Source organism: Sturnira hondurensis, unplaced genomic scaffold, assembly GCF_014824575.4.
Source record: "Sturnira hondurensis isolate 20B ecotype Veracruz unplaced genomic scaffold, ASM1482457v3 Scaffold0021354, whole genome shotgun sequence".
In the NCBI taxonomy this organism is placed as follows: domain Eukaryota; kingdom Metazoa; phylum Chordata; class Mammalia; order Chiroptera; family Phyllostomidae; genus Sturnira; species Sturnira hondurensis.
Window position 1 is genome coordinate 32,016,474 of NW_028093985.1, and position 26,468 is coordinate 32,042,941.

Consider the following 26,468-nt stretch of genomic DNA (forward strand, 5'->3'; position numbering starts at 1 on the left):
ACTGGGAGATAATTTTAGACATAGAAACCTGTAATTTCAAATGTATCCAACCACAATGAACAGTGAAGTGCAGAGATTTTAATATTCCTAATCTCTTTAATACTCCAGAAGTTTCTATCACACATAACTGCAGAATGCTAAATTCTCACAATTACTTTTCCTCATTATTGTGTCAAACTTCAATAGTTAATCAAGAGCTATCAATAGAACTAATATCTCATGCAAAAGTATCACTTAGGATAAATTATTTTTCTTGTATAAAATTAATTTCCTTAAAAAATAGGTACTGTGTACTGAAAACAGTACTATGACAAGTATTTCTGCATAAATGTCTTTCTAACACAAACTAGCTATCAGCGAGAGAAAAATAATCAACCACAAAACAAGGCAGATTAGACTCTTTCATGAACCGCCCTATGAAAAGTTATCTTTAAAGAAAGCTTTGGGGGCTGTCATTTTTATTTTATTGACAACAACTAACTGATTTATTTCTAATGTTCTGAAGTCCCCATTTAGCAAGCCTTACAGATTCAGAAAATCAAGAAAGATTTTGTATTTAAGAGTAATTGCATAAAATTCTCTACTTCATACTAGAGAATAACAAATTTTTCCATAAATATACATGTATATACACACACACGTGAGAGCTGTGCCAGTCCACACAGATTCCTGGCCTCATGTGGACAATGAGCACTGAAAGCGTGGCTAGTCCAAATTAGTGAAGTACACACCAGATTCCAAATAACTAGTACAAAAGAAGAGTGCAAGGTATCAATGATTTTAAATATTGGTTAATATTGGATGATAATATTTTAGATCCACGGAGTTAAGTGAACTATATTATTAAAATTAATTCCAGCTATTTCATTTTTAAATGTTGCTGCTAGAACATTTAAAATGACATATTGCTTCCCATTAGTTTGCTATTCAACAGCACCGCCACAGAAAAGGCAGACTCATTAGCCCCAACCCACACTGTTACATTTCTGTGTCATTATGGCACTTGAGCTAACAAACTTTGATATATTAACACAAGGTTCCTGAGCTGAGATTCAAGTATGTCTCTACCCTTAAAAACAAACCCCGACAGAACCTTCTCCAGTCTTTTTCATCATTCTCCGTGTACTGGGAACTGTGCTGGCCTTTAGTTAGGTATGGGTCTGCAAACAGGCAACAGGATCGTTTGGGAGATGAAAATGTCCCCAAATTGGATTGTGGTGACGGCTGCACAACCATAAAGGTGTGCAAACACCACTGGGTTGTACACCGACAACTGGTAACTATACAGTATAGCATGTAAATTACACCTCATAAAGCTGTTCATTTTTAAATACACAGCTAGGGCACAGCAGATCCCAAGTGCCATGTAGAAGCTGCATATGAACTTCAGGTAATTCAAATATAATTTCTCAATCCCTATGACTCCATATTGCAATGAAAAATTTTCCCATATCCTGTAATAGGTCCACAGTAAACAGAGGATTATGTAATAATCACTAATTAGAAGAATACATTGAAAAGGACAAAAGGAACATTAGGGTGACTGAAGGGGACAGTTCATTTGTGTTTGAGGGCACCCAAGCCAAGCAATAACAGCCCTGTGCACAACATTGCTGCAAACCCCTTTACTTAATCTGGGCACCTTAAAACCATCTTAGAGAGAATGCTGGAATACAAGAAACTTCCTACTCCGCACTAGTGAAACCTGATAAAAAAATACATAGTCAAAATTAACACTCAACAATTTCCATGGGAAACTGCAAACTAAAATGCTGAGTGTTCTTTTCCTATTACAAGAAAAAAGAGGGAGAGAAATCTAGCAACTCAAAATTGCAGTCAACTTAGCAACAATTATTTATTAAGAAATTTCAAGTGAAGAAAAGAGAATTATTTATGCATTGTTTCTGTCAGATCTTGAGACAAATTATTTTCAATCAAAAAACTCAGGCCGGCTAGTTAGCGCAGCTGGTTAGAGCGTGGGGCTGGTCAAAACTGCGAGCTTATTCACTGTGGATATTGTAGTGCTGCAACCTTTTGTTGCTGTTGTTTTTTTAACATCATCGCTAATAGCAAAAATAAAAATAAAGACAAAACCCAGCTCTACCTTTCCCATTTTATCAAAACAGGTCTGAGGAACAATGGCTTCTGCTCTCTTCACACTCGGGAAAACGTGACGTAAAACACAGACCAGACCTGCACGCGCATGAACCACTGCTAGGTGCTCGTGCGCCGCTTTTGACCCACCTGGCTCACGTTTCCAGATTTCATTTTACGCCATACTAAACAAAAAGGGAAAGTAAAAAGGAAATGAAATAATAATAATAACACAGAAAGAATTCACAGTGAACAATGAAATAGATTTCAAGATGTTGCATGTACAAAAACATAAACACACACAAAAATGTGCCTGGACACATTGAGATGCCTCGGATTCTCATTCCAGAAGTAAACCAGTGGATAGTTCAAAAGCCAGGGAGCGTCATTTAGAATGCTGAAATCATTTAGGAATGTTCATTTAAGGCAACCACAGAATCAAGGGACCTGTTACAGTCCATTCTCGTTATGAAATGACTCATCTAGGCATTCAGATACATCTCTGAATCCATTTGTTCCAGACAAAAGTTACATCACAAAGTTACATCTTCAAACGTTTATGAAGTAGCTAGTAATACTCTACGGGCTGAGTAATACTTTTAAAAGTGAAACACATACAAAACATTCATTGAATTTGACCTTCTACAGCAGGGGTCCCCAAGGAACTTAGCTGCAAACGAAGCTCCGCCTCCTGTCTCCACCCCACCCCATCTACAGCTGCCAGTGAGGGAGCAAAGCTCACAGGAGCTCCATGCCCCCACCCAGGTCCCCCCACCCCATCTTCCACTAAAGCGGTCCCTGGTGCCAAAATGGTTGGGGACCGCTGTTTTTAGAGAGATGATTCCCTGTTGCTAAATACAGGATACCACCAGCCACTTCACACAACCCACACAACTGCCCAATCAATATGGCGTCCCCAGCATATATTTGGCAGTTTTTGTACTGTTTTATTCATGCATAAATGTTTTAAGGCTGCCAAAATAAATGCACATAAAAATACAACTATATTTTTAAAGATATCCATGAAATAATGCTACCTAGGTATTAAAAGGAAATTGCATTTGATTTGAACCTATAAATACTATCACATCTATTCTTTTCATATTTATTTCCAACACTTAAAGCAGTGCAAGTCGATTGACAATGAAGTTCATTTTCATAAAATATAGAGAAGAATTTTTTCTTTAGTCCAAGATATTGGCAAATTCACAGAGCATACCAAAAGTAAAGCACTAATATTTAACTATTGAAAAAAATTAAAACTTTTACAAAATGTTCATAAAGCTCTAAATAGATTATTTTAAACCTAACAGCATGAAGCTTGTGCTTTCTCTAATTTCCAAACAGCCAAGAAAATTCATACTGAGGCACAATTCAATTTCTTCAGAGTTTGGGTCAAGGAAATCTTATCTACTTCTCGGTGGATTTCTGTCATACTCTCCACTCCTAGACACTCTTACACCAAACAATGTACCAAGAACTGTAAGAAAACTAAAATGCCTCCTCTATTTACTTTAAAAATAAAATAACCCAAAACATCTCAAATTTTTCTACAGGCTGTAAAGAAGAGAGGAAAGGGTGATGTTTTATACACACCATGGAGCCGAGAGAAAAAGCTGATTCAGGGAACCATGGTGCTAAAAGGTTGAACATATCATGCCTTTTGTAATAAGGCTTTTCGTAAATCACCATAGAAGTTGATTAAAGTGCTCGCCATGGCTGTGTCCACTGCAGACTGAGGGATCATCCCACGCAGGTCCGTCTGAATGTAGCCTGTCAAAAGACTCTGGTGTGCACTCTCTTTCAGTGGAACACAAAACCAACCACAGGGATGGTTATATCCTCGAACAAATTCTGGTCTCTTTTCACTCCATTCAAGACTTCTCCCTACAAGGCAATTTTAAAGTAACACTATTAATAGTAATGACTGACATAAGTCTAAAACTCTCATAAAAAATATTATCAGATTTCATTTAATTTTCGTTATCCATGTAGATGAAAATTCAGCCCCACGAGTAATCATGGAAGAATGAAAACAAAAAATAATCCCCAGGTAGAATTCTGACAGGGGGCAAGAGAAGTAACGGGGAAAGTTCTAATCCCTTTGGAATGAAAGACATCATGTCATCTTGGCACCCACGACTCTTGGGTGCAGCATCCAGGCCTCCAAGTGCCAACACCCAAACCTCCGGTGTCCCCACCCCATGGGCACCCCCCTACCCTACTTTGGTGCTGGCCGGTTAAGGAGAAACAAGCGCATATTTCACTACAACTGCCTTAGAAAGCAGGAGGCTTCTAATAGCAGGGTTTTCAATTTTGAAAAGAAGAATATCACACAACGTAAAGAAGGAAAAATATTCGAACACACACCAAGCCTATTTTTTCTATCCGTATGACTAAGAAGCTGTTTTTCATCTACTGGATCTCTTTCTGAAAGGCAGGCAGGTGACCCACATTTGCTACCTGTGGGTATACCAGTTATGTGGGGGATTACACATAACTGGAAGTAAAAACTTAGATCTCAGAACCCTTCTTGAAATTGTTAGTTTAATTCTTAGGGTTCAGTATTTACAAACAAAGCCTAGTGATCATAAATAATTGTGGAAATATATCTTATAGTGAAAGAAACATCCAGCCCAGAAAACTCAAATAAATTGAGTTTTAAAACAAACTGAAAGAAAGTATAAGGCTTTGAGATCATTACCACAGGATAAAAGCCCTCCTTGGTAGTCCACGGTGTAGGAGAAATCAACAAACTCCCGTGGAGAGATGATATTCCAAAGCTGACCAGCAGTAGTGTAACGCATCACACAGCAATTCTGCAACAGGAGAGGTAACAGGTGTTACCACTACAGGCACACACACACAGACGCACATATCGTAAGTTCATCTTTAGTGAAAAACAAATACTCACTTAGAATGTATTACAATTAGTAGTAATGATTCTTACCACGCTTCTGACAGGTTTAGATCTCTATTCTAAATCTCAGTGCGGTATGCACATGAAGAGGATAAATAAAATACAGAGAGATAGGTTACCCCATGTCCCAATCTCTAATTCAATAAAGTCTCTTTGCATCCAGTGATATTGAACATGGAAGTGTGTGTTGTAGACTCTAAATGTTTAATATAAAACCCACAAATACTTTGACTAAAACACCACATGGTTCAATAAAGAAATTCAAACATGATGTCCTGACCCCTGGGGCTCAGTTGGTTGGGCATCGTCCTGCAGAGCGAAAGGTTGCTAGTTTGATTCCAGGCAGAGCACTAGCCTGGGTTTTGGGTTTGGTCGAAGGTAGGGGTTTGTAGGAGGCAAACGATCAGTGTTTCTCTCTCCCATCAATGTGTCTCCCCCTCTCTTTCACCCTCCCCTCCCCTCTCTCTAAAATAAATAAAGAGTTAAAAAAGAGAGAAATTCAAATATGGCAAGAACCCAAGGGCAAGAACTCAATGAACACAAGTAGAAAATGACAGCAGGCCACTTCAGTTACGAAATTCTCTAATGCCTGTGGTGGCATTTTTATATTTGGTCTTTGATTTGGGGTTAATATAGATAGAAAACTTAACATACAATTTACCTGGAAACCTACACATAGCAGTGGTGTTTTCAGAATTTTAGATTTCGGAACTTCAAGTCAAGTTTTATAGATAAAGATGCTGATGATTGTCTTAGGCCGCAAGGGTAGAGCTACTGAGAAACAAACCCACTTCTGACTAATGCGCATTAGGTAATACGACAAAGTTCAAGCTTTTTAAAAGACAGCAAGGACTCCCCTGTGAGATCTTTGCCATGAGTACTCAAAGCCATGAGTGCACACATGCACACAGTCTCTCATCCACATTCTCTCTCCCTCTCTCACACACACACAATCTGTAGTAACGTTTCCACGCACAGACCTCTTCAAAGTGCTCCAAAATGTCCAATGAAGTCATTAAGCTGTCCCAATCCAAGCGACAAGGACCTGGGCATATGTGGTCCATTACAGCATTGACAACATCATCTATAACACCTTGGGCTTTGAAACTGAAGAAAAAAAAAACTTAAAGTCAAATACTATTAAAATGAAAAATGTCTGCATGTCCTTGTAGTCCGACACTAACTTCAAAAAGAGTAGAAGTTAATGAAGATTTATTAAAGGGAGTAAATCCCAACAACTTTTCTGATAAATTAAGTTCTGTCAATTATTTTATCAGAATGCACTCTTTGTCCTCACATCTACTAAGAGATCTGAAGGCTATACTATGTGCTATTATCATGGACATAGTAAGTGCAGTCACATCATGACGTGGCCAGAACAGTCTGCAGACACCGTGATACTTCCATTTTCTGAGTATGCTATTCATTTCAGTCATGCTCTAACATGTTATCAGAATACACATATTTTTACCATGACTTTTAAGAACTTGTTATTAGCAACAAAAAAATACAGGTCACCTAGAAATAGAACAACTAGGACTGCCTCATGAATAGTATTGAAACTTGACATACTTGAAAAGTGGTATTATATGTATATACCTGTGGGGAAAGAATATATTATTCCATAAACAGTGCTTGGGATTCAGTAATTACCTTAATGAAGAAACTGAAAACTAAATCCCTACTTCACACCATTCAAAACAATTCCAGAGAGAGTAAAGACCACTACGTAAAGTGCAAAACTTTTAAACTTTGAGAAAAATAAATAAGTGACCATCTTTGTGATGTCTGGATGCAGGGGGATTTAAAAAAAAAAACAACCCATCAAGGTGTGGTTGCTTCTTGTGCGCCCCCCACTGAAGACCCAGCCCGCAACCCAGGCATGTGCCCTGATGGGAATTGAATCAGCGACCCTTTGCTTTATAAGATGGCGCTCAGTCCACTGAGCTACACCAGCCAGGGCCAGGGGGATTTTTAAAATACATAAAATACACAAGAGTACAATTAATAAAGGTAGTTAAAATCTAAAATTTGTACACCACAAATGACAAATTAAGTAATTTCTTTAAAAACTACTCATAGATTGGAAGAAGATATAGGCAACACATATACACAGACATATGATTACNGATTTAAAAAAAAAAACAACCCATCAAGGTGTGGTTGCTTCTTGTGCGCCCCCCACTGAAGACCCAGCCCGCAACCCAGGCATGTGCCCTGATGGGAATTGAATCAGCAACCCTTTGCTTTATAAGATGGCGCTCGGTCCACTGAGCTACACCAGCCAGGGCCAGGGGGCGGATTTTTAAAATACATAAAATACACAAGAGTACAATTAATAAAGGTAAAATCTAAAATTTGTACACCACAAATGACAAATTAAGTAATTTCTTTAAAAACTACTCATAGATTGGAAGAAGATATAGGCAACACATATACACAGACATATGATTACTATACAGGGCATACAATTAATTCCTATAAACCATTAGAAAAGAGACAGACAATTCAGAGAAAAGATGGGCAAAGGACATACTAAGATTGACCTGAAATGTCAATGAATTTAGAAAAGATGCTCGACTTCACTTAGAATCAGCTAAATATAACAAGAGACGATCTCATACCCCTCAGACTGGCAGAAGTGATAAACTTAACAACAAGTATTGAATGGAAGGGAATGAGAACTCTCGCACTGCTACCACACTTCAGAGAGCAATCTGGCACTATCTTGTAAAGCTGAATGATGCGTGTCCCTCAGAGCCAAGTGCATACCCAGAGAATCACACAGGTATAGGAGACACATAACAAAAGGCTTCCTAGAGCACTGTACTTTTTAGGGAAGAACTGATGACCACCTAAAAAGTTACCAGTAGGCAAATATGCAAACAGATGAATACACTGTGGTATATTCATATAGAAGTGACAGAATAGATCTACATAGCTAAATCCTGAAAACATAACATTAAATGGAAAAAATTTAAAGCAGGTCACTAAAGGAAACACACACAATTGGTCAAAGTATGAAAAAGAAACAAACAACTTCAAGATAGCAATTACCTCTGGGGAGGAAAGGAAAGAGAAGGAATGAGAGACAGACTGGCTTTAACTTCATCAGCAACATTCTTATTTGTTTACTTTAAAGCATCTGAAGCTGTTTTATCATTTCGAAAATACTTCAAGTTCTAACTCATATTATCTCACCCACCCTACATCTGTTCTTCCCTCCCGTGTTCTCAGACTTGGAGAGGAGGATGGGCAGTGGGGGTGACACAAATTAATCCAGTCACCCAATTAGAAGTCTGGGGCTCAACTTTGAACCTTCTTTTCCTCTTAACCTTATTCCAATAGTCAGAATTAAGAAGTGTCATTGTGCTTTAAGATGATTTCCTAAATATAACCTGTTTAGAACAGTATCTGGTCCCCAATCGATGACATCACTGCCGTCATTCCCACCCACCACCTCCAGCGCTAAGTCTCTTTCATGTGCCCTTGCCCTTTTCCACTCCCATGCTGTCTTTAGTTTGTGCTCTGTGTCTAACTCAGCACTGTGTCCACCTCTAACTCTTTAAGAAGCTTTAAGAATCTGAAAAAAGCCACAGATGTTTTCCCAAGAATATACACACTAAGACAAAATTTTCTATACAGTCCTAGTGGAACTTCAGAAAGCTAGACATGGACTCCGTGGGTAAAACTTCTTCCAACTCTCCATGTTCCTGTCACAATGTTATTAGAGTAGATGTGAAATCCTTTGAGGACCTGAGAGGTGGGGCTGGGCACAGACCACAGGGTGAGTGCCGTGCTGAATTCTAGTTTAGCATTCAAAACTCCTGCAGACACATGTTCTCCATACCCTCATAATTTATGTTCCAGCTATGTGAACACAACTTTTACCTCCCTAAACAAACTTCTGGAAGTGTTTCCCATCTGTGCTTATGCAGCAGATGCAATTCTCTCTGCCTGGAATGTGAATCCATCCTCTAGTCTCTAAGAAATGCCTATTTCTCCTTTCAGACTCAGCTTAAATATGAGCTCTTGTACAAAGTCCTTTCAAAGCACCAGGCACAATGCACACTCTGTACACTTAGCACTCTGTACACTCTTCAGCCCCCACAGGGAATTACTGATCTAAAGGAGTAACTTTCCACCCTCACTTACAGTGATTAATCCAACTCCAGTTTCATGTCCCCATCGTAAATATTATATAATTCACATTTCTGGAAACGCTACCTCTGATGTTATACTTTGGAACACTCTGTGCATAGGAAGCAGGGCCAGACCCCAGTTTCACTTTAAAATGACTAGGTCCCAAGGGTATGAACATTCCATCCCTATTACAAGGTACTTGTCCTCACTGGCTTTAAAAAGTTATATATATATATACATATATACATATTCTGTTTAAAGGGAGAATTCATGTTCAACTACATGCAAATACCAAAGAATGGAAGTAAAAATCACCTATAAAATTGCCATCTAGAAACACACATTTGATGTTTAGAAAAAAACAAAAAATATATATAAAATCAACTCATATTTGTGCTATACATAGTTAAATATTCACTTTATTCACTTTAAATTATATGGTGATGATTTCCTTATGTTTTTAAATAATGTTTTTTCTTGTCTTTCTCTTATTAATCTCCTTTTATTATAGGGGTAAAAAATTCAGAATGGTAATGAGAAACTTATTTTTCTTCCTCTACAACATCAATATAAATATAAAGTTATTAAAACATTAGACAAGAACATGAAAAAATTTTCATAACTTCAAAAATAGATTAGGTCTATCTAACAAAGCAAGAAATGCAAAATCCAAAAACCTTAAAATATTAATATATTGAACTACACAAAAAATAAAATCTGTTAAAAATATGCAATCTTTTTAAAAATAATAATAAGCAACGTCAGAAGATAAATGACAGAATGGGAAAAATATTCACAATTTATATCGTCCTACTATATAAAGACGCACCCTACAAATCAGTTAGAAATGATCAGCAACCTAACAGAAAAAGTTGCAAATGTCCACACAGAGAGTTTATTAAAAGAAAATAATGAGTAGCTCTTAACATTTTTAAATACCAATTATAAAAGAAATTAAAATTACAATGAAATGCCATTTGTCACTTATCTGACTAGCAAAAGCTCAGTCTCATGCATTATTGGTGGGATTATACAGTCGTTCAATTTCTGTTAAGATCAGTTTGTCGGTATTTATCTAAATTACAAATAGATATATCCTTTGACACTAGAAATTTATCGCCCAGATATGCTTGCCTATGGGAAATAACATACTGTACAAGGAATATTCCTGAGCATAAGAGTCCCTTATGAGGCATTGTCTGTAATAGCCAAAGACTGTAAGCCACCTAAATGCTTATCAAAAGGCAACTGGACTTAATCAACTGTGGTAAATCCATGCAATGAAACACTCTTTAGCTGTAAAAAAGGAGGGAGTTCTTAATTAATCAATACAGAAAAATACAAATACACATACCATACCTGTGTGTAAAGCAAGCTGTCATGTATGTTAAAAATATTAAAATGTGAGGGTAAATACAATATGTCTATAGGACTTACTTATACATAAAAAATATCTGGAAGGATAAGCAAGAAAAAATAGCAGTTATTTGTCAGAGGATGGAAACTGAATCAAGAGGGATAAGGTACAAGAGAATCTTTGGTTTTAGAGCTGTTTGTACATTTTGATGTTTGAAACAAGTAAATGTGTTGCCTATTCAAAAAACTAATAAAGTAAAAATCTGCTGTGGGAAAGGGTAGGGGAAAATACTCAGATTACACACGGGGTGTGGTTTCCTAGCAACCACACCACACCCAATTTTCCCTCCCCTCCTTCCAGAGCCTATTGAGTGATGCACTGGGGGTTCGGCCAGAGAGAGAGGAGGAGGGAAGTAGAATTGCCTGACCTCCCGCCCAAGGAGTTCTGCTTTTCACATTGATGTCAAACAAAACTATACACATACCATTGTGTTTGTACGTGTGTGAATGTTCTTCTGCTAAAAGTAAACATGTGGCAACCTTTGTTTCATCACTTTTTCATGTATAAAAATATATATACCAGTAGGCTAAAGAAAAGGAAGCAGCCTGGCTGTTTTTACCCTGGGAAAGCCTGCTCATTGAGCTTTTGTCTCATTTCCTTTTTTTTCTTCTTAAACTTCCCCCTGGGTATTCCCACTAACCAAATTTCACGTGGACACACAGGAGATGGGGGGCTCTCGGATGACTCGCCCTGTGCACTACACTCTCCCCGGGAGGCTCCGGTCCCTCTGGTTCCATCTTAGGGAAGTAAATAAAGGCCAGAGGAGGCTACTCCCAGGCACACGTGCTCCTTCGTAGTGATTCAATCCTCAACAGATATTTATTTACCAAGGGATGTAGGGCAGGTCTCTTAACAAAACGGAATCTTACCCACAGTGTTTCTCGAAGCAAAGCCTCCATTTTGGTCATTATTGAAAAGCAAAAAATGGGAATTTGTTGTCAAGAAAAAGAAATTGGGTACTTAACCAAAACAAAAAAACAAAAAACCCAGAATAACAAAGTCACAGCTCCCCTCGGAAGCCAATTCCACTGGCAATGTAAAATATTTATTTAGAGTGTCACGAAGCACAAAGATTACCCAGGAACTGACAGAAAAGGTTTGGGGGCACTCCAAAGGTGGGGTGCTCCAGGGCTACTACAAGTTTCCACGGACAATTGTCAGAGAAAGATTCATTTTGCTCTCCTTGAGGGGAGACCAGTGGGTCATTATCTTTGAAAGCCTCCAATAAAACTCCTGTTTTAAAGCCACTTTGGCAGCATGATTTGAGTAGAAAGAGCCACTTCCAGGCTCCACTGGCTTGGGGAGGAGCCAGTCCAAAGAAGAGGAGTCCAACAGGTCCTTTATTCCCAGATGCCGTGACCATCTACGTCCAAGGTCCGAAGACTGATGTTCCAATACTGGGTTTGCCTGAAGAGCAATGGGTTAATGAAAGGCCGTACAAGGCCAGGAACTGGAACTGGAAACCCCATTGAGGCAGATTGGTAAGCCAGGACCAGTGGAATAAGGTTAAATAATGTCTGAAAATCTGTTTTTTAAAAAACTGTAAAATATCATGTATGTCCCATAATTTACTCATTCTCCAACTACTGATTACTCAAGTTGTTTATAATTTTTAATATTATAAGCAGTGCTGTGATAGAAGAAACAGGTATTTAACTATTATCTTTCTGATGATTTCTTCAAGATAAATTCTTAGCATCAAGTGTGCCATAGCACTGAGTGAATGTAAAAGACTCTTAGAAGGATCTGGTAACTATGCTAAGAAATTAAGATCGTATGTCGTTTGGTGTCATTATTTACGACCCTCTCACACCAACTCAGTCCCCAGGGGATGTGGAAATTGAATTGGCTTTGACTTCATTAAGGTGATTTGCTTCCCAGAAAGGTTAAATCGTAAAAATGAAGGCCCAGTTTTATTGGCAATGATCATTTAGTGATCATTAATGCACGTGTGTAGGGATGTGTATAAAACGCTTAGCAGTGTCTTAAGAGCTACATAAAACTACTAGATTTACTCACAGATATCCATTAAATTCTTCTGAAGGTTTTCTCCAAATTGTGACATCTCTCTAGAAGAATAAAAACAGTATATGGTGATAATTACATAAGTAGAACCCTGGATATAAAACTGACAATTTCATAAGTCTAGAGCATTAGTCTTTACATTAAAACTTAAGTAAATGTTCAGAGATGCATAAAAGTTATTTATAGCATCAAATGATCCACATTTGAATTTCTTCTGTATCCTAAAGTTCTTCACATTTTACTTAAGTTACAAGCTTCCAAAAAGATTTTTCGATATGTTGCCGTGACCCAAACCCTGTAAAGATTCAACAATGGCGCTATCAAATTGGCCATTATTATTTGCCTTACTCCAATCTTACCTACTAACACGTTTAGACTAAGGCATTAGATGCTAAATATTTCATGCTGAACTCGCTCATATCTTTTCAAATATTACACAATTCACAGCTATTACGACAGTGGTGCCTTAGTCCCTACATTTTTTTCTGATCATTTTCCAAGAAACTCTGAACATCACAATAGCTAACGCACCTAACCAGAAAGGTCCTGGGTTCTAGGGCTGCTCTGTCAACACTCAGCCATGGGACAGTGGGGGCAAGCTATACAGACAAAAAAATACTAACTGGCGACCCTCACACACTTGTTGAAATATCTGATACTATTCCCAACTATCAATTACAATACTTCCTTAAATTGACAATGATACAGTTTGTTTGTTGACTTAAGAGGCTATTCTTTAGCCTCTTGTTGCCATCGAGTCTATTCTAATGCCCAGTATCTACAGAATTAACGTAAACAGTAAAGGATTACTGTGTTTCTTCCTTTATTACATGGTAAAATACACACTTCACTAGCAAAATTATCTATCCTGCATATACATCTAAAGTGTGATCCATATATTTCCATACTATTCTGAAAGTCACTAACTGATTCATTAGGCAGAAGATACGCCGCAGATATAAGTAATTAAACTAATTTACCGTTTTCTTGGCAACTCGCCACACATCATCTTCAATGCTATGGTACTGGATGAGAGTGTTTTTAAGTTTAGTTGCAAAAGCCGCAGCATCAGGCAGGCCTTCCATTTGCCTTTGTTCCCCTGTTACAGAGACCAAGATTAGCATCAGCAAACACCACAATACGATGCAGTGGGGCAGTGGGTTTCAAATGTAGCTTCGTGACAGAACTACCTGGGGAGCTATAAAAGATACCTATACCTGGATCCCAGCCCGAATCAGCTAATCAGAATCTTTGAGAGATTCTGGGCGTATGTTTTTTTTTTCCTTAACACTCCCAAGGTGAGTAGCACATAGTCAGGAATGAGAATCACACATTTTAAGTTATTAAAATCACTCATATAAAAAATACAATCCTGCCCTGGCTGGTGTAGCTCAGTGGATTGAGCATGGGTCTGTGAACCAAACAATCGCGGTTCCATTCCCAGTCAGGGCACATGCCTGGGTTGTGGGCCAGGTCCCCAGCAAGGGACGCACGAGGGGCAACCATACACTGATATTTCTCTCCCTCTCTCCTTCCCTTCCCCGCTAAAGATAAATAAATAAAAATTAAAAAAATAAAATAAAAATAAAAAATACAGTCCTTTCCTTTTCTAATAAAATCCAATAAAAAGAAAATTAATTATAAAATTCCAGGTCACTTAAAGAAAAAAATTGCTATTTCCAAAATACAAAAATAATGCACAAGTTAGAAGCTCTTTAAAAATTCCTTAAGATTTCAGCTGCTGAAAATTTTTATTTTACCATCCAACAGATTCAGGACTCATTCTAGTAAACAAATGACATCCAGAACTAGAAACCTCTTCTTACATCCTTTAAAGATAAGGCTACAGTACTCTGAGTAATTTCAAATTTTTTAAAAAGCCCCACTGGTTTCAATATTTCATTGCCTGTGATGAAGTGTTACAGGATTCAGTCAGGTAACTGGGTAAGGAAGAAGGTCCTGTGAAGAATTTTAGAACCACCAGTACAACAAAAATAAATGGTTCATATTTTAAAGGAATAATTTTAACTATACAAAGAAAATGGCTATTTCATTAACAATTCCAAATAAGGTACTTACTATTCAACATTATTTTTAAAGGGAAAGGCTACTGATCTTTAAAGATAACAAACTTACTATCAGGGATTCTATAATGTGATGGCTTTAAAACACTGCCACTTGTCTGATACACTTCCCACAAGAGGGGGGTCTGTGACTCTGCATGACCTCCTGGGTGAGGCAGAAAACAGAAAAGTCCATGCAGCTTCTGCAAGTTTCTTTTAGAATGATTGCTTTGGGAGCTTCTGATCAACGTGCAAGCATGAAAAAAAATCTGGCTATCCTGAAGCTACATGTGGAAAGACCCCAAGGAAAGAAGCAGAGAGAGGGAGAGAGAAGTCACTCTTAAGTCCCAGATCCAGAACCCTACTTGGAGCTTCATGCCTAATGGGCATCTCTTGCTTCCCACGATTTCCCTGTCTTCCCGTGTTAACAACTGGCTTTTAAAATGGTAATTGAGCCAGGTGCTCAAAGTCTAGAACCTTGAAATTGCCCTTCATAGGAATTAAGAGATTCCTAAACACAACCTCTCATTCCATTTACCTGCAATGTTCTAGTCCTACCAGTTTTCTTTCTGTTCCTCACACAGGCCAAGCTTGCCACTGACTCTGGGCCTTTGTGCTTGCTGTTTCTCTGCCGGGATCACTAGACCCAAATCTGAGCATGAGCAGTAACAACCTACAGTGACAATTTTTCAGTTTGGACCTCCCGCCCTTAATACAGTCTTCTTTCTGTTAACTCACTATTATGGCTTTCATTCATTTTTCTTCATTGTACTTATCATTACCTTAAATTAAATTGTCCATTTGTTGGCATACTGTATTCTACTCTTTGAGCATCACATCAACAGAGCAGGGTCTGCCTTATTCACCAGTCTATTCTCACCAACTAGGATGTTGCCTGGAACACTTTAAGCCCCTCATCTTTGCTGAAGTGTGTTTGCTTCAAAATAAGAATTATTTGCTCTTAACTTTATCTCTTTTAGTGCTGTGGTACTCTCCAGTAAAGGCCTAAAGGAGAAAAGGCTTTGGGGGAAAAGGTGACCATTTATAGACCTGTCAAGCTGTGAAAAAGTAGATCGAGAAAAGATTGACATGAAATACCAAGCCTCTATGAAAATAAGGCTTCAATCCTCGACCGTAGATGCATACATCAGAATCAGCATGCTTCACAGGAGTTGTTGCTGTTGACAAACACTCCCTGGGTCTCCTCTGAGTCCTCTCTTTGACTAACCCTACCTCTAGGGCTTGTCCTTGGCTGCCTAGTTTGGTTTTAGCAAGAATCCTGCTACATGAGTTTAGTGAAAATCTCCCACCCTCAATCTTCCCACCCCGGCCTGCTTTCAACAAGAATCCTATCAGGGTAATTTAGCCAGAAGTGCCCTTGGCCCTAATGTTTCCTCTTCGTAACTTTCCATCCAGTGACACCTACCCTGCTCCTTGGCTATAAATTTCCACTTACCCTTGTAGGATTCAGAAGGAAGCTCAGTTCTATAGTGAGGTTTCTTTTCCCCACTACAATAGTTCTTGATGAAGATTTGTGTTTACCACTTTAACTTCTGTCTGCCTCAAATTTTCTTTGATATTGTTCATAAATGTTAGTCTTTAGGGACCACTGATAAATAGTGTGATTCAGGTGGTTTGTTCTGAAATCCACATCCTTTAAAAAGTCACACTGATCCTCCCGTTATCCAGCCAGAGTTGAAAACCACTGATCAAAAAACTAAAGGTGACAGAAATAAATCAATGCTCTAGTCAATATTTAAATAGGGCAACACAGAGCATATGAGCCGTCAAAAAAGACTGACACTAAGATGATACAGAACTACAGGGGAAGAAGAAACTGTCTTCTACTCTCTTAAGGTTCTGTCTCCAGAATGTGTGAATTGAACTGATTAAAGATAGATTAACAGGAGAAAAGGAAAACCAATCTTATTTGATGTTAGTATTTTAATTTTTACCTGTGCAGAGGCCTTCATAAAAAGAAAGTGGAGAACCAAAGAATACGTACCCAGAATTTTAATAAAGGGTGATAAATTGTGAAGAAGTGATAAGACAGAGGAGAAGGGGCTGGACTTCTAGGGGCTGTAAATTATGGAAGTAAATACATGGAAGAAAATAACAGAAGAGAGGGTTATTTTGGTAAAGTGTTTGCGCAGACCAACTGAATGCCACCTTTCTGACTCCAGTGATGAGAGCTGTGCTCTTCCTGAGGTAGGAGAAGGGACAGAGGAGACCTTCACAAAGGAAAAGTTATGTCCTACTTTTAGGCAGATAGTGAGAGGAGAAAAAGCTCTTTTTTTATTTGCTGCTGCTTAATTGCCTTCAGCTCAAAATAATCTTTATTCCAAGTGGCATATTTTGGGGTGTCATATCCCTCCAGGAACATGGGAAAGTATATATAGAAAATTCAATAATAGGAAACTTACCATCTATGTAAGTGGTGTAAAATGTATAGTAAGTACATATCCTACCCACAGACTAAGAGTGAATGAGCTCATTCAAAAAGTCTGTCAGTCAGGAATAGATCCCATTTCCACTCAAGGGACTGCCAACTTGATAGCCAGTACAATGACCTTATTCAAGAATATATAAACAAGCATAAGTTCTTAGAGAAGAGTTGCAAAAGAAATTTCATTTATCTGTTACTGAGATCATTATGATTAAACGATATTCTTTAAACTCAAAGGCCACCTGCCAGGTTCCTGTTGGCAGATAAGAGAATTTTTTCAAAAACATCTGATAGAAACCAAAGAGGAAACAGAAAGCTAATATTATTATAAACAATATTATCTCTGTGCAAATCAAGCACACAAAATGTGAGCAATAAAAAGTACTTATAAAGATGATAATCTTAATCGTTACGATGCTTATCTTAGGAACCATTCACTCCTTACCGGTCAGTATAAAGTCCACACTCCTTAATACGGCTTATGAACTCTTCTATGGACTGGCCGAGGTGCACTGCCTAGTTTCTACTCTTCTCTCCTGGATTCCCCTAATGATTATGTTAGTTCCTCCTCCAATGTTTTTTCACAGCAACTCTGTAATGTAATTATTCACTTGTCATTTTCTTCCATTTAACTGTAAATCTTTTGAAGCAGGAAATGTGACTTGTTCAGTGTTGTGGCTAGCATGCAGTAGGAACTCAGTGAATATTTAAAATAGAAAAAAATGGGTGGACCGTGAGCTACTAATCTCACTTATGGAAGACCTCAAGATATTAAAAGCAGACCCATTTATGCTAATTATCTTTGAGCTTTTGAGTGACTAAAACTTCCATTACTGTAACAAAACACAACCATTTCTCAGAGGTCTACTATTTCATTTCTCAAGCATCTAGTATATACCAGGTCCTAGAACTATAGAAATAGATATAATCCAGTTTTTGCTCTCAAAATTTGTTTATTCCACCCTTCAAGTGAACCTTTAACTGCAACAATAACAAAAATTAAAACTATCAATTAGTTGTGTCACTTTAAGGGTGATGGAGGAGGTAGAAAAGGAACAGAACAAAGTAGAAATTTGGAAAGTTCTCTATTAGCCAATGAAGTATTCAACCAGGCAGATAATTTGGGCATGAATTTTTGCTCATCAAGATTAAATCCAGAGGAGAATAAATCTGTGTGTGGGCAGGCATGGCAGAGGATCTCTAGAAATACATACTCCAGAACCAAGAAGGGGCAGCACTGGGGTTACCAAGGTCTTGGCACTCTCCCAATATAACAGGACATTCACGTTAATCAAAAGGAAAGCATACCATATGCCCTAATGCAATCTCCATCTGTGGAGAGTGTCAGGAAAATGTTTCAAATACCACTGTCAACTCCCTCTTACTAATTATTTTATGTCCTTTCTTGACCTAATATCACAAAACCCTCGAAATTTACCAGTTACATTTCAGAGAGAACAGGTACTACTCAACCTTATCAGAATGTAACAGATTATATGCTCTGGACAGTTTTGTTGCACAGTGTTGAGTAATGTCCACCTTCATTCTTTCCTTACTTTAACCTTTTTGCTCATGTTTTCTACTTCTCTGTTTTGGAAGTGATCACCAGTGGAGATAGTGGGTTCCATCATAGAGTGGGCAGCCTTCCCCAGTTAAAATTTTTCTATGAATACCATAGTTTTTGATCAGTACATCCCCAATTTGTATCAAATATATGCCATAATGAAATGCTCATAGGTTGTGTTTTAAGTATAGAACTTATATAATAAACATCTCAACCTCTAATAAAAAGTGAATTCCATAAAAATCTGTACTTATGTAGTATGATTAAATCACAATTCCCTTGTTAAAGAAGTTCATATCAAAATCTACCTTCCATTAGCCAATAGATATGAGTTTCATTTATGTGAATAGCTTCAATTTAACATGCCCTAGATTTCCCCCCAGTTTGCTGTGCAAACCAAGGCCTTGTAAATTAAATTATACTTTCTACCTAACAAAAATGTTGGCATATGCATGTTTTCCAGTCAATCTGGAATTGATAATTTAGCTTTTGCGACTCAATAAAGTACAGTAGTTTCCCATTTGGAGGATGGCTGCCACAGGTATGCAGCAGGGAAGCCTCCTTCTGCAACGTGACTAATGTCCCTCGGTTTTAGTGACCACTGTGGCTTATTTTAGTACAAGCTCTACATCGAGACCTTTTACAACAACACTTAAGGCAATATAAAATTCTGAGGATATCACAACTTTAAGTTTACATCCTTGTTAATGCTCATGCTTCTGATGCTCTACTCCTTTTTTTAAAATAGTAAGAGCTAATATTTTTTGATCATTTACTGTGTGCTCAATCTTCTGGCTACTTTAAATTGTATTATTTCATTTAATCCTCATAAAGAACCTTAGGAGCTGGTCTATAATTATCCCTATTTCACAGAAAGGAAAAGGAGCAATAAGGAAATTAGGTCACTGGCCCAAGATCCATCGTACAGCTAGTAGGTGATGGAGCCAGAATTGCAACCCAAGGCTTCTGCATTCAGAGGCTAAAGGTCTATTTTGCAAAATTCTGAAAGCTAATCACTGGCTAGAAAAGACTTTACATTAAAAATCTGATATCATATTGAATTTGTCGTGTTTTGTCCTGGCTTCTGAACCCAAAATAGCTCAGGTAACCCTTCTTAACGGCAAATTAAGGATAATAGTAACACTACTTTATCAAAGAATTACATGGGTTTACACACTTAGCAAGGAACTTGTAAGATACGGGGCGGGGGGGGGGCAAAAGTAGGTTTACAGTTGTTCGTAAAGAAAATAACACAATAATTAATAAATAATAGTACAAGAATAAACTGTGTTTTGCGTCCTCACAACTGTAAACCTATTCTCTGCCCCTCCCTGTCTTGTAAGCACTTGGAAAAGCTGTCTCTTATCATCAGTGTCAAGATAGCCGATGCTCAGTGCGAGAGGACAGCCCGTGAGTTGCCTGTGCGTTTACTAAAAAGCAGGAAGCACGGTCCCCTCCACGGAACATGACTTCAATGAACATGACCTCGTCTAGAAGCGAGGTGTTTACTGCCGCTTCCCCATTTAACAAATTTAGAAATTGGGGTCTAATCAGTGTCTAAAACCTTAAGCTGCTGAGCAGTGTAGAGAGACAAAGTGCAAGCCCTAGGTTCTGTCCGGATCGTCCTCTCCCCCCCGGGCCTGTTTTCTCTCTCAACCAAGAGGTCCACACTCGCCCACACGCAGCGCCCTTCGCCCTTCGGGCCGCCGCGCTCCTCGCCCCACTCTCCGCAACAGCTCTGGGAAAACACTCCAGACTGGGCGTGTTTTCCATCGGTCGCCATCCCTCCCGGCCCCTCACTTCCGCTGAGAAGACCCCGTGCACCCACCCAAAGCTACCTGAGAAGACGCGAGGAGTGGGGTGGAGCGCCGAAGCCTCCGGGCGGAACTTCTGCTCACCGCCCCCGGCTCTCCCAAAGGCTAAGAGGTTAAAGCTCTCTAAGCATCTCCGCTCCGCCAGGCAGCGGACGGCTGTAGCCAATTGGCGTCAAACCACTGCAGATCGCAGCCAATTGGAAGGCACCAAATTCTTAAGGGGAAGGCGGGCCGAACTTCCAGGCACGCCCCCCTGCTCGAACCCGGTGCCCCGAGAAGCTACTCGCAGAAGTTGAACCGAGCAACGTGTGCTTGCTGGGATTGGCTGGAGTGGCAGAGTGTGGAGTGCTGATTGGTCTCCGGGAAATGGAATGATTCCGCGTGGGTGTGAGCTGGGGGGAGGTGGCTAGGGTTGCCGGGGGGGTGTGGAGTTTGCTGTGGAATTGTCTGGGGCAGTATGTCCGAGGGCCAATTCCAGCTGTTAGAAATACAAACACAAAGAGGGAGTGAATGGTGACAGTGAGGGTTACGCGGGTCTAAACGCTCCTCTGTTATCAAGATCTACTACCACGCAGCTGCACTACCTTCCCTGGACCGAAAGCGAAATAAGAAAAGGCTCCAGTGCACGACCTTCTGCCGGCCACTTCTGATTTAGAATTGAGAGCGCTCTATGAAAACGCATATAAACAAAGTCACTACCTACCACATGTGAATCTTCCTCCTAGATAAGAGAGTTCAGATGACAGACAACCTTGAAAGCAGAGAAAAGGAGAGGTGTGGCTGGTGGCTTTCGCAGCCTTACAAAATGTTCTGGTTTTTATCGATTTTGAAGGTAACATTTCATCCAGTGGCTGTGAAGTCACCCATCAGATAGGATATTTGGCAAATCTGAATTCTAAAAATCAGGTGTTTGCAAATTATGTATACTAGGATATGTAGTTTGAAAACCAAGAGCAGTAAGAAATGCAACGTTATCTACCCCATTGGTCATTATTGATAGATTTACAATGAGAATAAGTAATACTCAATAAATTTTAAAAGTAGCATCACTAAAAGAATTACCACACCCCACTTGCTAGTTATTATTGGCAGATTTTTTTAAAAAATAAATCTTACCTCAATGTTTATATACAAAAGGAATAATTTATTTGGTGATTATTGTCATCCACCATGTAAAACACATCTGACTTGTGTGTTGCGGGGTGGGGGCGGGGGGGGGGCGGTTGTTAAGTGGATTCAGTGAACTATAAAGTGGGTAAAACTTTATACAAAGCACTTTACCACAACTACCTTGACTTCTTGCCCATTTTTATGAAAACAAGGACCACAATAATTGGCCAATAATAAATATTCAACAGAAAGTTACTCTAAGGCAAATTATTTACTTTCTGAGTAGCTGAACTGGAATTTGGTCCAGTCTGCTGGACTCTGACACTTGAGCTCTTAACACCCACAAAACTCAGTGCGTTTCACAGCTGTCTGTCAGGCACATGTGCACGGCATTGGGGACCAGAAATAAGAGGCCTAATCCCTGCCCAGAAGGTTTATATTGTTTAATGTTGGAGAGGAGCCAGTTCTCACGCCCTGTTCAGAAAAGCAGGAAATTAGTATCTCTTATTGTTAGGATTCAGTTGTGGTTACATTGCTTGGCAGTTCTGCATAGTCTCTCACAGAACATAGTAGAGAATGTTTAAGACAAAACGAATGGCTTTTCTCCTTGTGTAAGGGAGTGCCACATTAGGTCATTATATCACACATGGCCAGTCAGGTGGTTTTTGTTTCTTCGCCTTTTGTTCTCATCAGTTGCCATGTTTCCTTGGTTATAAGTTGGGATAATTTAAAATCACTCTAAGTCTACCAGACTGGAATGCTACTAAAAGCAAAATTGCAGGTTAAGAAAAAATACATATCATATGGAACTTTTTTTAAAAAGATTTTATTTATTAATTTGAGAGAGGGGAAGAAAAGGAGAGAGAAGACAATGTGTGGTTGCTTGTCACATGTCCCATTACTGGGGACCTGGTCTGCAACCGAGGTCTGTGCCCCAACTGGGAATCAAACCAGCAACCCCTTGGTTCAAAAGCCAGCACTCAAGCTGGGGCCACACCAGCCGGGGCTATCACCTGGAACTTTTCATGAAGTTTTACAGTGGACCAGGAACGGTACTGAGCATTTTACACATATCGACTCACTTAATTTTGATAACAATACCATAAGGCATGTATATATGCATTATTATTATTATTATTTTATATTTACAAAGTAACTATAGCATATAGGACAACAGACAGGTCTCCCTCTAAATAATTTGAATATGGGGAAATAAGCTTTTCATCTAGAGTTCAAGTTTAAAAGAGACATATAATGTATTTGACCAGCTGTATGGAAGTCTCCCTAAGGAGACAAAACAGCTTCCCTGACAAGCTCTAACTATAGTCAGACTGAATATGTTAACAAATTTAATGAAAGAACTTCCAAGAAGAAAAACAAAATATTCAAAACACAGAAATAATATATCCATAATTTCTGACCAAGAAGTAATAGAGAAATAAAAGCAAAATAAAACCACACATACACAAATGTCCCCAACTACTTGAAAACAAACAAAAATGCCCACCCAAATTCTTTGATCAAAAAGAAAATAAAATAGTATATATTGCAAAATATATTAAAATTTTAAATATCAATAAATATTAATATTAATAAAAATAAATTACAAATAAAACTCCTAAATGTCAATACCAGGGATATGAAAAATGTAATACTTACAGAATTTGACTCAGGAAAATTCACACCTTTAATTCATTTCAGCAATATGTATTAAATACCTGCCATAGAAAACCTGTTGAAGCTTGGACAGTTTATGAAGTGACGCTCAGCTAAATCCAGAGCTAGATTTAATTCTGAACCTTTTATTTATATAACCCAATAATTGTTTCATATTGGTTCATTTTCCTAAGGTTTACCATGACATAGGCACGCACATATGTTCTGAGTGAGTCAGGGCAACAGTCTTTATGAGAATACACGTATTTCTCCCCCTCTGCTTATCAACTCTGAATTTCAGGCTTTTGAGTTCCCTTTCCTCTGTTTCTTCTGTTTTCTTTTATTTTACAGAAAGACATATGAACTAAAACTTTTTTGTAGCAAGTTGAAGCAAATTTAGAATCTTAGGATATAAGGCAGTCAATAATTCCTGAAAGGTCATAATAGGATGCATGCTTTACTTATTCTTTAACAAAGGTAAAAACAAATTTAATTTGCCATCCCACTTTAAATGCAGAAACAATATAAAATAGCCATCCACACCACTCTTGTATTAAATCTAGTTCTAATTATTCTTTCCCCGATGTACTGCAATGGGTATATAATTCATTTAGGGTTCCAGTTAATGTTATTTTAACCCAATATATTTTTGAAAGTCAATTTGAGTTGATGTTTCTCTTATTTAGGATGAAAACCCTTCAGGGAATAGAGGGCCCCTTTGCCCTTGCCACACTTGCTCCCTTTGTTTTATCCCTCGGTGGGCCTGTAGCCAGGGAGAAGGTGGAGTGTTGGAACAGGATGTCCTAGACTCAGCTCTAAGGAAGGAGGGCCTGAACTTTGCCCCCTTTGGCTATGGAGACAAGGGTAGTTCTGCATTCCTGGGCAGCTTCTGGGACCTAGCCTGAGCACCTCTCTGGGTTGGGCCATTTGCACAAGGGGAGGTCCCCCAAAACCTGGAATTTATAAAAATGGTGTATTTATTCTCACGTGTTTAAACTTCAGTCACCTTCAAAGTACCCTCCATTTGATGCAATGCATCTATTGAGACTTTTTTCCCACTGTTCAAAACAATTTTTGAACTTGTCAATTTTGATGCCTTTTAGCACTTCTGCCATTTTTTGTTCCACCTCTTCCACATCTGCAAAACACTTCCCTTTAAGGAATTTTTTCATCAGGGAAACAAAATAAAGTGTCTTGGGGCAAGATCAGATGAATAAGGAGAGTGGGGCACAAGGATCATGTCATTTTTGATCAAAAACTACCAATCACTCAGTGAGGTATGGACAGGTCCACTCGCAAATCATCCATTATGAAACGGGCAAATGCAATCAAAGAGTCTGCAAAAAAATTTGCTGGAACCAATCGCAGCCTCTCACAGCACCACCGGCTGGTACACTGACAAAGATACATTCCTAGAACACTCACCTAGTGGGAGAAGCCTGTACTACAAGAGGCCCACCCTCCAGAAGGTAATTGAGTTTGGGGGGGTTTCTCCATCATATATACATCAGGAGAATACATATATAAAATTATATATTTCTCTTATTGCTACAAATATTGCAAATACCCAAGGCCATGTTTAAATGAGTTCCTTAAGACCAAACTGTGTTTTCTACATATGGTCTCCATGAAATTTTCCTACGCCATTTCAGTAAACCTTTTTCATGTCTTGAATAGGTTTCTGTTTCTTATCATCCATCCCTAACTTGCAGATGTTCAATGCTTGGCCCATCCCTTCAAGGAGCTTTTTTACATGCTTAAACAAAAGAACTAATATCAACTAGGGTATTAACTTGCTCTTGTCAAGGAAAAAGGCAGGAGAGTTTGCACCACTTGTTAAACATAACTGAGCCTTAGTTTCCTTACCTGACCTGGAATGCGTGGTTAAGAATATCTTCTTTGCAGAGTGGTTCCACTTGCTCAAGGCAGTGGCTGCAGAGGCAGGCACACTTTTGGCGCCGCACAGGCACACGGACGATGGCAGTGGGTTCGAGAGGAACACTTGCGTGAGAACAGGAGTGAAAGTGGGGAGTCGAGGTCCCTAAATCTCCCATCCATCCGCATTATGGGAAGCATTTTTGAAATAAAATTTCAAACCCTAAAACTACTAAATCAGACCCTTTGGGGGTATGGGTCTAGGAATGTGACTTCTAACAAGCCTGCCTGGATTACGCCACCCAGCTCACCTAAAACTAGTCTGACTAGTAGGTAAGGACTCCTAGAAAGGAAGGGGAAGCAAGATTTCTGTGAGAAGAGAGAAGGCCAGAGGGACAGGCCACTGTTAAGAATCGAAGGGCACAACACTGAATTGCCCATGGTATCTATTTGTGTTACTGTTCCTTGTGTTTTACTCTTTTGTGCTATCTTCCCTGAAGGCTTATGCTCATTAGTTAAAAACTATAAAGAAGATTTAGGGCATGTTTTAGCAAAACTGCTGTACCAATGTATAGAAAATACTCATGTTAGGAGACCATAATAAAAACAAACAAAAAAGTCAACCTTTACCCATTGTTTATATATCAAAATACTCAGATGAAAATGGAAGCCAGTTAGCAAAATTATAACCATGATAAGTGATAAAAAGATCTGATATCAAATTCTCCATTGCAGACAGCACCTGTGGAATGTGTGATATAGTCCAGGCACTGTGCTGAGAAGTATTACCATAATCCCGATCCTGTGTGTTAGGAAACTGAACCACCGAAACTTTAGGTAATTATCCTAAGGCCACATAGCTAGTGACCAGCAGAGATCAGGTGTGAACCTAGCGTTCGTGGTCACTATGCTATTGGTCCTTTCAGCATAAAAGCTAATGCCCTGTCAGGGACAACACAGTGTCTATCCTGTGTGGGAGGCCATGGGGGCTCACAGGAACTCGTGGTATGTAAAGGATACCGGGAACCTGTAGGTGAATCCAGCCCACAGTTTTAGGCTGACAGAAGAACACGTAGGTTGTTGCTTCGGGTGTAGCTGAGCATAATTGGTAGCAACTTGCTGTCTCCATTATGAAGATGGTTTGGAGTGAAAGCAATTTCATGTTGCATTCAGAAGAACATTGATACAGAACTGTAAAGTGTCTGAGACACGGGAAGTTAGGTTGAGTGTAGGGTGTGAAAGAAAGGACTCTACACACACAAGGGATGGGCCAACTAGGGTCCACCTCTTCAGTGACCAGCAAGTGACCTCTGATGAAGGGTTTTTCAAAAAATTTCTTTT

The 26,468-nt window shown here is 38.9% G+C and overlaps 1 protein-coding gene across 2 annotated transcripts; it reads right to left on the minus strand.

Moving 5' to 3' along the window:
- Positions 1-612: 612 nt before the first annotated feature.
- STARD4 (StAR related lipid transfer domain containing 4) lies at positions 613-20,603 on the minus strand. 2 transcript variants are annotated; one of them, XM_037032000.1, is made up of 6 exons: positions 20,511-20,603; positions 13,580-13,698; positions 12,594-12,643; positions 5,995-6,121; positions 4,799-4,913; positions 613-3,981 (listed from the first exon to the last, which is right to left on the minus strand). In XM_037032000.1, the coding sequence occupies exons 2-6, from the start codon at positions 13,682-13,684 to the stop codon at positions 3,749-3,751; spliced, it is 630 nt and encodes a 209-aa protein (XP_036887895.1). In that variant the 5' UTR covers positions 13,685-13,698; positions 20,511-20,603; the 3' UTR covers positions 613-3,748. The 2 variants fall into 2 exon arrangements, with proteins under 2 accessions (XP_036887895.1, XP_036887896.1); XM_037032001.1 differs by lacking the exon at positions 20,511-20,603 and adding an exon at positions 14,736-14,952.
- Between the last annotated feature and the right edge of the window lie 5,865 nt (positions 20,604-26,468).

Excerpts from the sequence above, each read along its gene's own strand:
- STARD4 (XM_037032000.1), bottom strand. The coding sequence starts at position 13,684 with ATGGAAGGCCTGCCTGATGCTGCGGCTTTTGCAACTAAACTTAAAAAC. Across the intron at positions 12,644-13,579 it reads GGCGAGTTGCCAAGAAAACG|AGAGATGTCACAATTTGGAG; the intron begins GTAAATTAGTTT and ends TTATTCTTCTAG. Across the intron at positions 6,122-12,593 it reads GAAGAATTTAATGGATATCT|TTTCAAAGCCCAAGGTGTTA; the intron begins GTGAGTAAATCT and ends TTTTTTCTTCAG.